The sequence below is a fragment of the Pristiophorus japonicus genome, chromosome 16 (genome assembly GCF_044704955.1).
Source record: "Pristiophorus japonicus isolate sPriJap1 chromosome 16, sPriJap1.hap1, whole genome shotgun sequence".
Classification (NCBI taxonomy): domain Eukaryota; kingdom Metazoa; phylum Chordata; class Chondrichthyes; family Pristiophoridae; genus Pristiophorus; species Pristiophorus japonicus.
In genome coordinates, this window is record NC_091992.1 from 57,064,292 (window position 1) to 57,081,041 (window position 16,750).

At 43.5% G+C, this 16,750-nt stretch overlaps 1 protein-coding gene across 5 annotated transcripts in view; it reads right to left on the bottom strand.

The window, feature by feature from the left end:
• LOC139226519 (serine/arginine repetitive matrix protein 3-like) overlaps positions 1-16,750 on the bottom strand; it is a 1,009,807-nt gene that overhangs the window by 352,503 nt on the left and 640,554 nt on the right. For all 5 annotated transcript variants that reach the window (XR_011587274.1, XR_011587275.1, XM_070857353.1 and 2 more), the window contains one exon: positions 1,265-1,518. Coding sequence is in view for 3 of the 5 variants with exons in the window: in XM_070857353.1 (XP_070713454.1) it covers positions 1,265-1,491 (227 nt within the window). In the remaining 2 variants the exon portion in view is untranslated. The remainder of the gene's footprint in view (positions 1-1,264; positions 1,519-16,750) is intronic.

The following is a 16,750-nucleotide window of genomic DNA, read 5'->3' on the forward strand; positions in this document are numbered from 1 at the left end:
CTAAAGGAGATTAATGCAATGGGGCCAGCTCACTAATTATGCAATAAATCACAAAGTTGCCAGGGCATCAAGAGTTAATTAGGATAGCTCTTTAATTGCTGCAGTTTTAATTGGCAATCTGTGGCACCCACAATGGAACCATCACATGCTGCGAGAGGCCAGCAGGGGATTCTAGGCGGTACAGTATGCTGCTTATTATCACTCACTTCCCTTCATGTTATCTGAGCTTACATTACGTGTTTTAAGAAATAAAATATGATGAGCAATTAATTAAATTAGTTATTTTATTTTTATATGTATATATATTTGCATTTATGTCGGGCAAAAGGTGCAGGAAAATGTTTCCTAGAAGGTTAAATGTTTCAATCATCAAAGAATTCAAAGGTAATGTAGTTTGAACTCCCGCCTACTGTTAGGACAAGATATTAAATCCCAAGCAGCTGCTTAATGTTTTAATGAACAAGGATAGAAGGATTATAATTTCAAACTTAAAGCAAAGCATTGACGGCTGTGCACTTGGAATTGCCTTCAGCAGGGGACTCACTGAGTGCCTCATTTGATAGTCACCTCGAACTTCTAATCAGGCAATGCAAATAAACTCTCAACCGGACACATTGTAAGAACGAAACCACATTTCACAGCGTTTGTTCTCATCACATGCAGTCTTTGATTTTTCCCCTCGCTCTCTCCCTCAAGGCTATGACGCATCACAGAGTGTGCAATGCTTGGATAAACAGGTTCGGGCTGCTTCAGAAAAAAAAAATAGGTCGCTAAATGTCACAACATACCGGAAATTGCCGAACTGTCCCAACTGAACACGCTTTTCTTATTTACAAATCCCACCTCGCTGGTGGTCATTACAGTTCGGTTGCTCAGCAACAACCTTAACCCAGACAGACGTTTTAACGAGTTTAAGTTATCTGTATCATCGAACAATCCAATAGAAACATTGTGATTCTCACCCGCGGTGCGATCTGAATGGAATCACTTTCTGGAAAGACCAGTGCAAATGTTGTATGTGGGGGGTTTACTTTAGATTACCGGCAGAGTTATGTACGGTTGGGTTTAATTCCGGAGTTATTTCATACAGCCGGCCGTTTGGAAGCTGTGCCCCAAACGTCCTTCTTTTAAAAAAAAATCAGTGCTTTCCAGAAAACGTCCTACCTTTAAATTATCCGAACACATTTTCTACAACTAACTTTAACGGGGTTCCCTCTCTTACAGACTTGTATGCAGCATTAATGCCCCAAGCACACTTACTTACCCCTGTTCCTCCATCATCTCTTGGAGCTCCATGCATTTGAGCTCGACTCTTCTTTTCCGTTCATGGTCCAGTATCTCTCGGTTGGCCTTTTTCACCACCAGCGCCGGTTCCATTCTCGCGTGGTCCTCCTCGGCATTGTATTCGGCGCCACTGTCCTGCCTTTGCCGGCCGCAGCCATTTGTACAGCTTTCCCGAGGAGAGGCCAGGCCATCGCCGTGATTGTGCATGATGATGATCCAATTAGCACTTCAACTCTGCAAGGGAAATAAGAGAGAAAGCACAGGACTTCAGTTTGATTCAATCTGACTATCCGCAATCAGATCATCCAAAGTGACAGGTTAATGGAAGAAGGTTCGGATTATACCCGAGCCTTACTGATGCAATATTGTAAGAGCGCGGCGGCAATTTTAGCTTTACCTAAACCTTTCCAGTGAGCCAGGCAGTGTCGAAAGTCCGGAATTCAGTTAAATCGCTGCCGTTTTACAAAGCGTGATGCTGTCCACTCTATTGAAATCAGTAGGTGGCATCTGGTGGATACGGTCGTACGGAACTAATTCCAGCATTAAATTAATGAACTGCTACTCTATGGGATGCATAGTCCCTGCAGTTCCGTGATTCCGCTGGTTATTCACATGCATTACCGATTACAATACTAAATTCAATAACTCCACTACTCCAGAAAGTATTACCGTTCAGTCCCAAACTCCACGGTTAAATATGTGGATGACTGTGCTCAGCTCCGAATGCAACTGCTTTCTCTCATCCGTTACAGCCACGCTCGCCACAGCCGTTAATCTAGAAGCTCTGCACAATTTGCAGCCCCTAACTTTAACCGGTCCGGTGCTGTACAACGACTGAGTCCAAATGTCCACAGAATGTATTACCATTCGAGGTGCTGACCACAGCACGCGTGTTGCTGTCCACGGTGATGTAAGCAGGTGTTCCCCTGTGCTGCCCACGAAAACAGGAGCTATTGCCGATATGTTGCTGTCCGTGGTGCTGAATGCAGAGTTCGCCGCTGTGTTGCTGTCCGTGGTGCTAAAAGCAGAGTTCGCCGCTGTGTTGCTGTCCGTGGTGCTGAAAGCAGGCACCTGTTCCGATTTGTCGTTGTCCACGGTGCTGAAAGCAGGAGCGCTCCTGCGGTGCTGTTGTCCACGGTGCTGAAAGCAGCAGCTCTCGGGTTGCTGTCCACGGTGTTGATAAGACTTTGATCACAAGGTGCAAGTTTCCAAGGCGCTGTAATATCCCGGTCTCACCAGGTGTGGTGCAGTAACACGAGGCGCTGTGCAGGGTGCCGGAACTGCCTTGACTGCTCGCAATGATTAACGCCGAACGGCCGAGTGGGTCTGATCTTTCACTGATCCCTTCGGAAATCTGTCATGACAATCGCCTATGGCGGTCAGATGAGACAGGCATAACCAAATACAGCCCCTGAACATGTGTCCGCCTATAGGGCCAACAAATGTCTGCAGCTCCCGGTCTATGGCAGTCTCACTGGAGAAAAGCTTGAAATGTGGCAGTTTAAATATTGAAAAAAAAGGTTTGCTTTGCCAGCTGTCCCATGTAACACAACTGCTACTAACACCTCACATAAGTACAGCTATCCACAGGACAGCGCACACTTGTCAGCTCACCAAGCGGAAATGGGACTTAAATCCTCCTTCCAATACAGCAGCCAGTCCCTGCCTGGCGCTATAATTAGAAATGTAACATTGCCTCCATCCTCCGAACCGCTCAACTTGAATGACACACACACAAAAACAGGATCAAAATTCGCAACGAAATTAGCTACAAAAAACTTCAGTGCAAGTGACACTACAACCGAGAGTCTGCGCTTCCTTTCTAAATCTAGATTTAAGATCTACAAGCACTAAAGCTTGGCTTAAATCTCTAATGTGCATTTTCTTCAGGTCACTCGCCCTCAGGTGCTTTGCAAAGAAAGTGAATTTGACGAAGCGAATAAAAGTCCGGTAGTAGATGCCATATTGCTCCTACTTCTCTCACTGAAATGAAAATGCGTCTTTCAGTCCTCTGGTTTAGAGACATCGTTCGGAACAAAGGCCAAGGATGAAGAACGCAGTTGCTCACCTCCGATTCCCATTGTACAGCTCCAGACCTCAAAGTACAGGAAACTAATGAGCTGTTCTTGTAGCTTGTTGTCACCACTGAATACCATTCCTGTCATCTGGAGCAAGACCTCCTCTAACTTTCTTCTAGCTTTACAGTCATTTTATTCCTCATGACTAATCTCGTTGACACAGAAATGCTGCTACTGACTGAGCGAGTGAGAACTCAGCCAGCATGGCCGAATAAACAGGGGCTGATCAAATGCACAGAAGGAGTACAGCAGCAAATCGGAATTTTAAAAGCCACTCGCTCTCGCCTGCTATTTGTCTGATTGATACGGGTTAAAGGTAAAAGAGAGATGCTCCCAATAACCATTATCTGTCCAGTAGTTCTATAATTTTTTTTCAACATAGATCCTCATCCAATTGTTACTAAAGATGTTTGCTAAAATTAAACCTCCAAAACAGTTATTGAGCCTCTGCTAACGTCATGGGGGTGGGGATTTGTTTATCTTCAGCGCTGCAACCACAGCGTGTTCTTTGACGTCTATCTCCTTCTCATACCTTAGCGCTGAATATTCCTTAAGTCAGTGTCACGTTTTCAAATGGGGATTGAACATTTCGCAGCGCGGAAATATGATACAGAGTTGGGGAGGAAACTGGCTTTTGAAAACGTCTTCATTCGGGGAATCAGCTCAGTGTGTATTGATTTCACTGCATTCACCGCCACAATTCTCAAACCACCAACCTATCTAGGGCACGGAAGTCGCACTGTCCCTCGTACAGAGAGCGGGGCTCAGTTACCCCGCACGTCAGCTCAGGGAAAGCATCCGTGTTGCATTTCAATAAAAGATTTTCAGATCACTGTAAATTATTGATAGAAAAGAGGGAGTGTGTGACACCTTTCATCACTGGAAGTAGAGCAAGTGCGCACACCCATCTCTGCAATCGTTTTCATGCATATGCGATGAAACACGTCATTAAAAGTTGAAGCAGGCAAACCTGATGCTATGTGAATTGCATAGCACTAATCTCCTTTCATAGAAATGGGGTAACCTTACAGCACTGCTACAACCCCCTCCATCTCTGCTGGTTTCCAATTCGAACAGTGTAAAGTGGAATTCTAGTCGAGAAGCACCATCGCCTCGTCCACATCAATACATATTTGAGTACACAATCTGCACTAGTTTAGAACGCGTGTATATTTTCAGCAATATTCTACTACAGGATAACAGTGCAAAAGAGTTTTTTTTCTCTTTTATAGCTAAAATAATATTAGCTTAAGACCACATGTATCTGAATGTATCAGTGGTAATGCTTTAAAATAAAAAGTGCATTGAAATAGACTGATACTCCACACATAATCATACCATAAAAGTCAATTCCTTTTAAGCACAGTCTTGAATACGTTTTGTAAAATGTTTTGATGTTCGGGATAGTAATACATAGTGCCAGAAGAGTAGGATGGAGGTTCAATTCCACACTCCGCTGCTGCAAAGTTCCAAGCAGAGGCCAGGTGTCTCCCTCCACAGGATGAAGGGAGATTAGATTATGTTTCCCTTGTGCACCTTCTGGTGGACACGACTGTCCTCAGAGTGGGCTGTCTGTTTTCTCAAATACAGGGTATGTAGGGCGTGGAGCATAAATTGGGGGAAGAAAAATCAGCAAAACATCTTATTACAAGGCATACAGTTCATGTAAACACATTTCAAAATATATTTCATGGTAAATTTGTGTGTAGATCCTTGTGTTTACATCCATGCATGGCCTCACCTCGCCATTTCTCTGTTACCTCATCAGTCCCACAACCTCCCCGCCTCCCTCAAACTCTCTATTCCTCCGACTTGTGCCTCCACTCTACCCTTTGCCTCACCATTGGTAGCTGTGCCTTCTGCCAGTTAGGTCCACCACTCTGGAATTCCTTCCCTAAACCTCTCCACCTCCCTCTCCTCCCTTAAGATGCTCCTCAAAGCCCTCTCTGACCAAGGTCACCCCTCCTAATATCTCCTTCTTTGGCTCAGCATCTATTTTCAGCTGATTATGTCTCTGTGAAGCTCCATGGGACATTATTCTACATCTCCGCATTTGCTTCGGCTCATCCGCTGCTGAAGCCCTGATCCATGCTTTTGTTACCTTTAGATTTGACACACTCGAACACACTCCTGATTAGCCTCCCACAATCTGCCCTACGTAAACTAGAGGTGATCCAAAACTCGGTTACTCGTGTCCTAACTTGCACCAAGTCCCACTCACCCATCACCTTTGTGCTTGCTGACCTAAACTGGCTCTTGGTTAAGCAACACCTCAATTTCAAAATTCTCATCCTTTTTTTTCAAATCTCTCCATGGCCTCGCCCCTCCCTATCTCTGTAATGTCTTCCAGCCGCCCTCCCCCCACCCCCGCCCCCCAGAGATGTCTGCGCTCCTCTAATTCTGCCCTCTTGAGCATCCCTGATAATAATCGCTCAACCATTGGTGGCTGTGCCTTCTGTTGCCCGGGCCCCAAGCTCTGGAACTCCCTGCCTAAACCTCTGCACCTCACTACCTCTCTTTCCTCCTTCAAGATGCTCCTTAAAACCTACCTCTTTGGCCAAGCTTTTGTTCACCTGCCCTAATTTCTCCTTACGTGGCTCAGTGCCAAAATATTTGTCGCACAATACTCCTGTAAAGTGCCTTGGGATGTTTCACTACCTTAAAGGTGCTATATAAATACACATTGCTGTTGTTAAAGGTGTATAAATGAAAGTTGTTTGTTTTAATAAAACAGATAATACCAAGCTCCAGAAAGGAGCATTTTTCCAATTTTGAGCAATGTCAAGTTTGAACAATCCCATGTCAGATATGGCACAGGTTAAATCAAGGTAAACTTCCATTCTAGACTAAACTATCGAAGATCTCACTTAATGCAGCACTGGGACTTTTTACAGTACCAGTGGGACATTTTACCAGCCATACTTGAGGGCTCTAAGTGAGGCTGAGAATTTAATGCTGAATTATACTGTGGAGTCATGCCCACTATAAATTAGGCAAGGCAGCCAAGGTTGATTTAATTTGATGCTCTTATAGCCAGCAGGCAAGAGAGACTTTTGCCTGTATTTTAAATGGAGACGCTAACCCATTTTTATTAAATTGGTTAACACCTCTTAAAATAGCAGACAAGAGAATTTCGTAAGAACATGTTCAACTCTTGTATGCTGATATTCAAAGAGCTCAATTTCAAGGCACAATTCAACATCATTAATATGTAAAACTAGGAAACCAAGCACTACATAGCTCAACTATTTGGAAGCAAGTGATGGGTATCATTCCATTTTACTGAACAACTGCACTCACTTTATCTTGAACCTGGCTATTCAGATTTTCAAGATTTGAAAGATATGCTGAAGAATGGCCGTAATTGTGTCTATCTGCGGAGGTGGCCAATATTCCCAGCTTTGTCATTGGAGAACAGCCTTTCTAAAGCTGATTGTCTCACAGGTTGTGGAGAACTAGTGGGACAAGTGGAACCACATGACGTTATCTCTGAAATAAGTTTGAATTTTAGCTTAGCCATCAGCAGGAGCCATGAATGTGGCTGAATCATACTTCCATAGTAAATAGCACAAGTTACTCAAGAAACACACTTTTGAATGTCACTTTCCATTCCCTTAATGTTTTGTACCATCCCATTATGAGGATTTAGTTGATATGATTTTAAAATGACTCATGTACAGATTGCATCAGTAATTTCACTGAATTGCAACCATCAAGATCTTATGCTTAATTGTTTTGATTAAATAATAAGCAGCTAGATGATGCAACGAGTTAGAACAATACTGCTTATGCTTAAATCTATCCCCGATTCTCTCTGATAGCTGTAAGAATTCTAAACAAACTGTGTTTGGACATTCTCAATCCAATTCTTTGAACATGAGTTCAAATCACAAACTGCTATTAATCTAGCACCAAACTGCCAGTTTTGTCCATGCTGTCGCTTCAATACACATTTGCAGGTGTCACTGAAATTCTCAGCACACTGGTGCCAAAAGCAGGTTCGACCTCTGAAATCTGAACGGCCTCGGTCTCGAGGTTTTCTGGATTTTGGGTATTTCCGGATTTTGGAACGTCTTTCCGACGTCCCGAATCCAGAAACACCTGGGCCGAGATTTGAGTATTTCCGGATTTCGGAACCCTTCGGCCGTCCGAATTCTGGGTGGAAAAAAACGTCCGAGAAAAACCTGCGTTGCAGCCCCAAGGACAGCAGTAAGTATGAAGACCTGCAAAAAAGGTAAGTTAAAGTTTTTATTTTTTAATTCCTGTGCAGCGATTAGATAGTGAAGTGTCTTGTGAATGTTTTGTGATTTTTTATTTTTTTGGTGTGTTTTCCCCTCTCCCAAAGCCCGACTCGTGGCGGTAATCCTCCTCGGAGTAAAGTTGGCGAGGATCGACCGCGGTTTCCACTGATTTTTTACCGCTGGGTCTTTAAAAAATAGTGGCGTGATTACTGCAAAATTCTGAAAAAATACCACTATGTCAGTTAAAAAAAATGTCCAGATTTCGGAACATTTTCTCAATTTCAGACGACCCCTCCATAGAAACATAGAAAACACGTGCAGGAGTAGGCCATTCGGCCCTTCAAGCCTGCACCACCATTCAATATGATCATAGCTGATCATGCAACCTCAGTACCCCACCCCTGCCTTCTGTCCATATCCCCTAATCCCTTTAGCCGTAAGGGCCACATCGAACTCCCTTTTGAATATGTCCAACGAACTGGACTCAACAACTTTCTGTGGCAGAGAATTCCACAGGTTCACAACTCTCTGGGTGAAAACGTTTCTCCTCATCTCGGTCCTATATGGATTACCCCTTTTTTTAAACTGTGACCTCTGGTTCTGGACTTCCCCAACATCGGGAACATTCTTCCTGCATCTAACCTGTCCAGTCCCGTCAGAATTTTATAAGTTTCTATGAGATCCCCTCTCGCTCTTCTAAATTCCAGTGAGTATAAGCCTAGCCGATCCAATCTTTCCTCATATGTCAGTCCTGCCATCCCGGGAATCAGTCTGGTGAACCTTCGCTGCACTCCCTCAATAGTAAGCATGTCCTTCCTCAGATTAGGAGACCAAAACTGCACACAACACTCAAGGTGTGATCTCACCAAGGCCCTGTACAACTGCAGTAAGACCTCCCATCTCCTATCCTCAAATCCCCTCACTATGAAGGCCAGCATGCCATTTGCTTTCTTTACTGCCGCTGTACCTGCATGCCTACCTTCAATGACTGATGTACCATGACACCCAGGTCTCGATGCACCTCGCCTTTTACTAATCTGTCACCATTCAGATAATAATCTGCCTTCCTGTTTTTAACACCAAAGTGGATAACCTCACATTTATCCACATTATACTGCATCGGCCATGAATTTGCCCATTCACCTAACCTGTCCAAGTCCCCCTGCAGCCTCTTAGCTCCTCACAGCTCACACTGCCACCCAGATTAGTGTAATCTTCAAACTTGGAGATATTACATTCAATTCCTTCATCTAAATCATTAATAAATATTGTAAATAGCTGGGGTCCCAGCACTGAACCCTGTGGCACCCCACTGGTCACTGCCTGCCATTTGAAAAGGACCCGTTTATTCCCACTCTTTGCTTCCTGTCTGCCAACCAGTTCTCTATCCACATCAATACATTACCCCCAATATCATGTGCCTTAATTTTGCACACTAATCTCTTGTGTGGAACCTTGTCAAAAGCCTTTTGAAAGTCCAAATACACCACATCCACTGGTTCTCCCTTATCCACTCTACTAGTTACATCCTTAAAAACCTCTAGATTTGTCAAGCATGATTTCCCCTTTCATAAATCCATGCTGACTAGGACCGATCCTGTCACTGCTTTCCAAATGCGCTGCTATTACATCTTTAATAATTGATTCCAGCATTTTCCCCACCACCGTTTTAGGCTAACCGGTCTATAATTCACCGTTTTCTCTCTCCCTCCTTTTTTAAAAAGTGGGGTTACATTAACTACCCTCCAATCCATAGGAACTGAACCAGAGTCCATGGAATGTTGGAAAATGACCACCAATGCATCTCCTATTTCTTGGACCACTTCCTTATGTACTCTGGGATGCAGACTATCAGGCCCTGGGGATTTATCGGCCTTCAGTCCCTTCAATTTCCCTAACACAATTTCCTGACTAATAAGGATTTCCTTCAGTTCCTCCTTCTCACTGGACCCTCGGTCCCCTAGTATTTTCGGGAGGTTATTCGTGTCTTCCTTAGTGAAGACAGAACCAAAGTATTTGTTCAACTGGTCTACCATTTCCTTGTTCCCCATTATGAATTAACTTGATTCTGACTGCAAGGGACCTACATTCGCCTTCACTAATCTTTTTCTCTTCACATATCTATAGAAGCTTTTGCAGTCAGTTTTTATGTTCCCTACCAGCTTACTCTCATACTCTATTTTGCCCCTCCTAATTAAACCCTTGGTTCTCCTCTGCTGAATTCTAAATTTCTCCCAGTCCTCAGGTTTGCTGTTTTTTCTGGCCAATTTATATGCCTCTTCCTTGGATTTAACACTTTCCCTACTTTCCCTGGTTAGCCACGATTCAGCCACCTTCCCTTTTTTATTCTTACGCCACAGAGGGACGTACAGTTGTTGTAGTTCATCCATGTGATATTTAAATGTCTGCCATTGCCTATCCGTGTCAACCCCTTAAGTATCATTCTCCAGTCTATCCTAGCTGATTCACGTCTCATACCGTCGAAGTTTCCTTTCCTTAAGTTCAGGACCCTAGTCTCTGAATTAACTGTGTCACTCTCCATCTTGAATGAAGAATTCTACCATATTATGGTCACTCTTACCCAAGCACGACCAGATTGCTAATTAATCCTTTTTCGTTACACAAGACCCAGTCTAAGATGACCTTCTCTCCAGTTGGTTCCTCGACATATTGGTCTAGAAAACCATCCCTTATATACTCCAGGAAATCCTCCTCCACAGTATTGCTACCAGTTTGGTTAGCCCAATCAATATGTAGATTAAAGTCACCCATGATAACTGTTGTACCTTTATTGCATGCATCCCTAATTTCCTGTTTGATGCCATCCCCAACCTCCCTACTACCGTTTGTGCACAACTCCCACTAGCGTTTTCTGCCCTTTGGTGTTCCGCAACTCTACCCATATAGATTCCACATCATCCACGCAAATGTCCTTCCTTACTATTGCGTTAATCTCCTCTTTAACCAGTAATGCTACCCCACCTCCTTTTCCTTCCCGTACGTCCTTCCTGAATACTGAATACCCCTGGATGTTGAGTTCCCAGCCTTGATTACCCTGGAGCCATGTCTCCGTAATCCCAATTACATCATATCTGTTAACAGCTATCTGCGTAGTCAATTCATCCACCTTATTACGAATGCTCCTCGCATTGAGACTCAGGGCCTTCAGGCTTGTTTTTTGAACACTCTTTGTCCTTTTAGAATTATGTTGTAATGTGGCCCTTTTTGATTTTTGCACTTGATGTCTCTGCCCTCCATTCTTGCTTTTCTCCTTCCTACCTTTTGTTTCTGCCCCCTTTTTACTTCCCTGTGCCTCCCTGCATAGATTTCCATCCCCCTGCCATTTTAGTTTAAACCCTCCCCAACAGCACTAGCAAACACTCAACCTAGGACATCAGTTCTGTTCCTCTCCAGGTGCAGACCGTCCAGTTTGTACTGGTCCCACCTCCCTCAGAACCAGTTCCAATATCGCAGGAATTTGAATCCCTCCCCCTTGCATCATTCCGCAAGCCACATATTCATCTGAGCTATCCTGCAAATCCTACTCTGACCAGCACGTGGCACTGGTAGCAATCCTGAGATTACTACCTTTGAGGTCCTACTTTTTAATTTAATTCCTAGCTCCCTAAATTCAGCTTGTAGGACCTCATCCCGTTTTTTACCTATATCGCTGGTACTTATATGTACCGCGAGAGCTGGTTGTTCACCCTCCCCCTCCAGAATGCGCTGCAGCCACCCTGAGACATCCTTGACCCTTGCACCAGGGAGGCAGCATACCATCCTGGAGTCTCGTTTGTGGCCGCAGAAACGCCCATCTATTCCCCGCACAAAAGAATCCCCTATCACTATAGCTCTCCCACTCTTTTTCCTGCCCTCCTGTGCAGCAGAGCCACCCCTGCTGCTGCCTTCCCCTGATGAGCCATCTCCCCCAACAGTACCCAAGGTGGTGTATCTGTTTTGGAGGGAGAAGGCCGCAGGGAACCCCTGCACTATCTTCCTTCCACTGCTCTGCCTGATGGTCACCCATTCCCTATCTGTCTGTGTAACCTTTACCTGCAGTGTAACCAACTCGCAAAATGTGCTATTCACGACATCCTCAGCATTGCGGATGCTTCACAGTGAATCCATCCGCAGCTCCAGTGCCGCAATGCGGTCTGTCAGGAGCTGCAGCTGGATACACTTCCTGTACATGTAGTTGTCAGGGATACTGGAAGTGTCTCTGATTTCCCACATAGCACAGGAGGAGCATGATAAGGGTCATGACTTAACCCTTAAATTAACCTAATTGGTAACAACGCCAAAGGTTTCTTACTCCATGGATCAGCCGAAGTCCGGATTTTGGAACTCCTGATTTGGGAGGTCGAACCTGTACAAATATTCCAGTGCAGGCCGCCACTAGTACAAGAGAGGTAAGTGGGTCTTGTATTATTTGTGCTTTGCACTATTGGTTCTATTGCTTTTTAATTTTTTAATAAAACATTGGGGGAACAAAATTCGCTTTTGTACACTGCCCGTTACCGCGCGCGGGAGGGGGCTAACGGACAGCAAATGCCTACTGTCATCGGCTAGGCGATGGTCGACATCTCGCCCTAAATTCAGTCGGCTCTTTGGCAGAGGCGCTAAGAGGCAACGCTGCGCCGGCTAACACCACCCGCGTGGTGACATCATCCACCGTACAACGCCTCTTTGATGCCTCTGTCGCGACATTTGCTTTGTACGGCTGCCGTACAAACAGGCGGCTGCACAGCCAGCAAAAAGTTGTCGGAGCAGAGCGGATCCTGGGTGGAATCGCCTAAAAAGGAAAGTTTTTCTCTATTTATTTCTGCATGTTTTCATTAGTTTTAAGAGTGGGAAGTGTGTGAGTGGATCAGAGAAGTTTTCGTTATTTTTTTTATCGTCCCGGTTTTTTTCCAGCACGGCGGCAGCCACCCGTCGGGAAATTCAGTCGGCCTCCTGAGCTCCTGCCCAGGGATGAGTGTGCAACGCCACTTTTTCGCGCTGCTCTCTCATTTTTGGGCATGAAAACGGAATTTAGGACTTTGAGGCTGCACTAAGGCGGACATCATCATAGGCAGTCCCTCGAAATCGAGGAAGAATTGCTTTCACTCTAAAAATGAGTTCTTAAGTGACTGAACAGTCCAATACGGGAATTACAACCTCTGTCACAGCTGGGACAGACAGTTGTTGAGGGAAGGGGTGGGTGGGATTGGTTTGCCGCACACTCCTTCCGTTTCGGGTCGATGACTCTTCGTCAGAATTGGAGAGTGTTCGGAAAGAACAGATTCTTAACCAGCACTGAAAGGGGGAGGGGAAGAAAGAACAAAAGGGAAGGAGGAATATATGAGCCTCCAGTCATACTTCCTGAACTGGTTGTATAGTGATAGCTTGAACAGAGTGATGGGACCCCATTAACATTGCAGGTGTATAAATTGTTATGACCATATTAAGATCTCAGTCATAAATCAATTTGAACTTCTATAGAATGTTTTATAATACTAGATACAAATGTTCTCAGTAAAGCGTGCTTCACTGTTAGTTCAACATGAAGACAAAGGAAATGGTTCAATCCTGCATAAAAATGTAGTACCAATGCTCAATTTTGGACTGTGTTAGTACATAAAGAGCTCCTCAACTTGACCTGAAGACCAGTATGAATTGCCTCATTGAGCACAAGATGATGATGTCGTTTAGTATTTTCTAGGTGACCCACAAAGACTTCTATTACCAGTAATTGATTGATACATTCCATTGTCAAGAACAGACATTGGCCAACACTGCCAGCTTGACAAGCAGTTATGGGAAAGTGATATAGTTGACAACAACGACCAAATAGTATAACAAAGGTTGTGTGAATAGTATCTGTATAGAAACTGCATGTCAATGGTAGAAACAGCAAAAAAAGATTTATATTTGAAAAAAAAATAGTTAGATTCCTGGGGAAGCAATTTCTAGGTCATCGGATCCAAAATATATTGTCCCAATCTATTGTGTCTTCGCTGTATGTCATATTGGAGATTAGTTATAAACAATGACCCTGGATACACTGAATATTTAGTTAATTCCACACTGCACTGTAGTATGACAATGCACCATATTACACAGTTAAAATACCTGGGCCATTAAGAAAAAAATTACAGATGTTTGTAAATTATAGATAGTGCTTTCATTATTTTAATGTTGTAACTACTTGAAAACCAGATTAAATGAATGACAAGTTCCCTCAATAAAAAGGCTTAATCATCTTGAGCCAATTTCCGCTCTTAATGGAAACAAACATTTTGATTAGCTGTGACAGAACTGTGCACAACAGCAGTATGTTTTGCAAACTAAACAGTGCTACAGTTAATGTCCCTTTAATGGAATGGCGAGGGAAGATCTGACAGGCTGATGATACCTATTGCTGCAATGTAATAAGTCATTCCTGGTTGCTAAGTCTACAATCCCATATTGCTCTACCTTATAATTTACGTGACCATTAGTTTCATGAGCAGGGGAGTTATCCCCGGTGTCCTGGCCAATATTTATTCCTCAATCAACATAACAAAAACAGATTATCTGGTCATCATCACATTGCTGTTTGTGGATGATTGTTGTGCACAAATTAGCTGCTGCGTTTCCCACATTACAACAGTGACTACACTCCAAAAGTATTTCATTGGCAATAAAGCGCTTTGAGACGTCCGGTGGTCATGAAGGGAGCTATATAAATGCAAGTCTTTCTTTTTCTTTATGATTCAGGAACACAGCTTGATGAACATAGCAGAACTAACAGTTACCAGAGACAGCTGAGAATAGAATTTAGTCATTTATTTGTGTTAATGAAAAGTTCACTAAATTTGATCCATGTAGACATGTTGTTATCAGACTTGATTATAAACAAGCACATATGTAGGAGTGAGGCATAGTATAGCCAGTTCATTTCAGCCTCTAGGTAAGGACCAATTGCATCAAATCAGTAATTATAGTTGCCTTGTTAGACTATGAGAGTTTCCTGTTGAATGAACTTGCTTCAATGCTTACCAAATCTTTCTCTACCAAGTATATTGAATCAAAGGCATTTCGCTGACAAAGCATAGCTTGGCAAGTAGATAAAAAAAGTCCAGCTGGCTTGAGACATTGCTCAAGACAAATTAGTAGCAGTATGATCCAGTATCTTCTATTACGCTTCTAAATAAGTCTGTTGTAAGTAAACTGGGTAGCCTTGGGAACTGCTCATTCAAATCCAACTCATCTCGCAATTGTCAAAACATAGCTGGATATAAACACTTACTTATAGACGTGAATGTTAATTTACTGCCCAGAACTGCTCTGTATAGTAAGCAGTTAAAAAATTCCTTTTTTCTCACACCATATGTATTCAGGTAGCGTGGAGCTACCTGATCTCAGCCACAGGGCCTGGGGACTAATGAGGGGGCAAACCAACTAGAGAGCTCCTGGTCCTGATCACTATCCAGTGACGCCTGCTGGAAATTGTGTTTGAGTGAACATTAACTGAGAAAAAGATCAATTTTGATCGTGATCTACTCAATGGTGGAATATCAAACGGTTACCAATCCAGAGTTGGGCATAAGGAATAGCTATATGGAGATTGATCAATACCCATAGAATGAGTCTCTAGTATAAGCAAGCACCTTTGGAAAAGGAAGGGAGAACATTTGCAGAAGCAACGAGGAAGCAATGTGGAACAATGTAGCTATGATCATTCCATCCTACAACTGCCTATTCACCAAATGCAAGTAGCAATGCCATTACTAAGACTACATATATGCATGGGGCCGGCAGGTCCATGTGCCATTTTGGGTGCATCACCGGCACCTACCTGCCTGTCCGGCGGAGGCTGATATGAAGGGGGGAGGGGGAGGGGACTAGGGGTAGGAAGTTGCCCTGAGCAAGGGAACTGATTTCCAAACATTTTTCTTTTTTAATTTGATGATCTTCAGGGATCCAAGCCACTTGGTTGGTCTGGACCCCAAATAGTGGGGCTGGCATGCCTCCACACACTCAGCGTAATGGGTGCCCCTTCAATGTGGTGTTCCAACGGAGGATTAGGCGGGTAATTTGCGGCTTAGAGAATGTTTGCTTTTGACCCCAACTCCTGCCTTATGTTTGTCTTTTAATGTTTCTTCCCAACACAAGGTATTAAGGAAACTCCCAGAAATAACAAAGAAATAATGAAGACCTGGTATAATTAGGTCTCTGTCATTTTTCTGAAGGTGCCCCTAGTCTTATTTCTAACAACAAAGCTAACAAATAGTTAAATTAGATAAGGGTGCATTAATTATAATCGATGATCTTTCAACTTTGGCAGGGGCTTAAAATGGTCAATATCAGATTGGTCGCCCACTATTCAACCCGCTCAGTCAATGGAAAGGAAGTCAATGGAAAGGAAAATCAGGCAGAGTGTCTAAAGGGCGGACAATTGGCCATCGCCCATTTTGCGCCCCCCATTCAATGAAGTCGAAAGTTCTGCCTTTTATTTAAAATATTGGTTAAAAATCTTTGAATTCTGCAGTCTGTAATTCCACGGGGTTGCTTTCCAATCTATGGCACGATACCTTCCATGTTTATCCGCCTCAACCCCCGTTAGAAATACTGCCTCAAGTGATTTATGTAAACTCTCAAAATGAAGGGGGTTAGGCTCTGTTGTTCAAAAGCGTAACTACAACAACAACTTGCATTTTAACTAGCGCCTTTAATGTAGCAAAACATCCCAAGGCACGTCATAGGAGTGTTATCAGACACCATTTGACATCAAGCCATGTCTATTTTGGAGTCCATTGTGTGCCTTGCTGTGGTTTTACTGAAATCCGTCCAGAGCTGAAGGTGTTTAGCATACACAGGCATCATCACAAATTGTTGCAGCTAAACAATTTTTGAATTAAGCACCGATGATTGCAGTATTCCACCTCAGCCGGACAGTCCATATCTTTTGCTAAGAAGACATTTATGGCCCTTTAGTTCATCAATTCCCCTAATATTTTCTGAACAGCTGCTACTGCGAGCTGTTACTCCGTATGATACAATACAACCTGTAGTGCCCTTTTCCAACATTTTAGTAAATACACTGCGATGGTATCTGCCGGTTTCAGTTTTAGATTCTGAAAGGATTCATATCTGGCAAACGATGCGATTATACAACAGATTTGA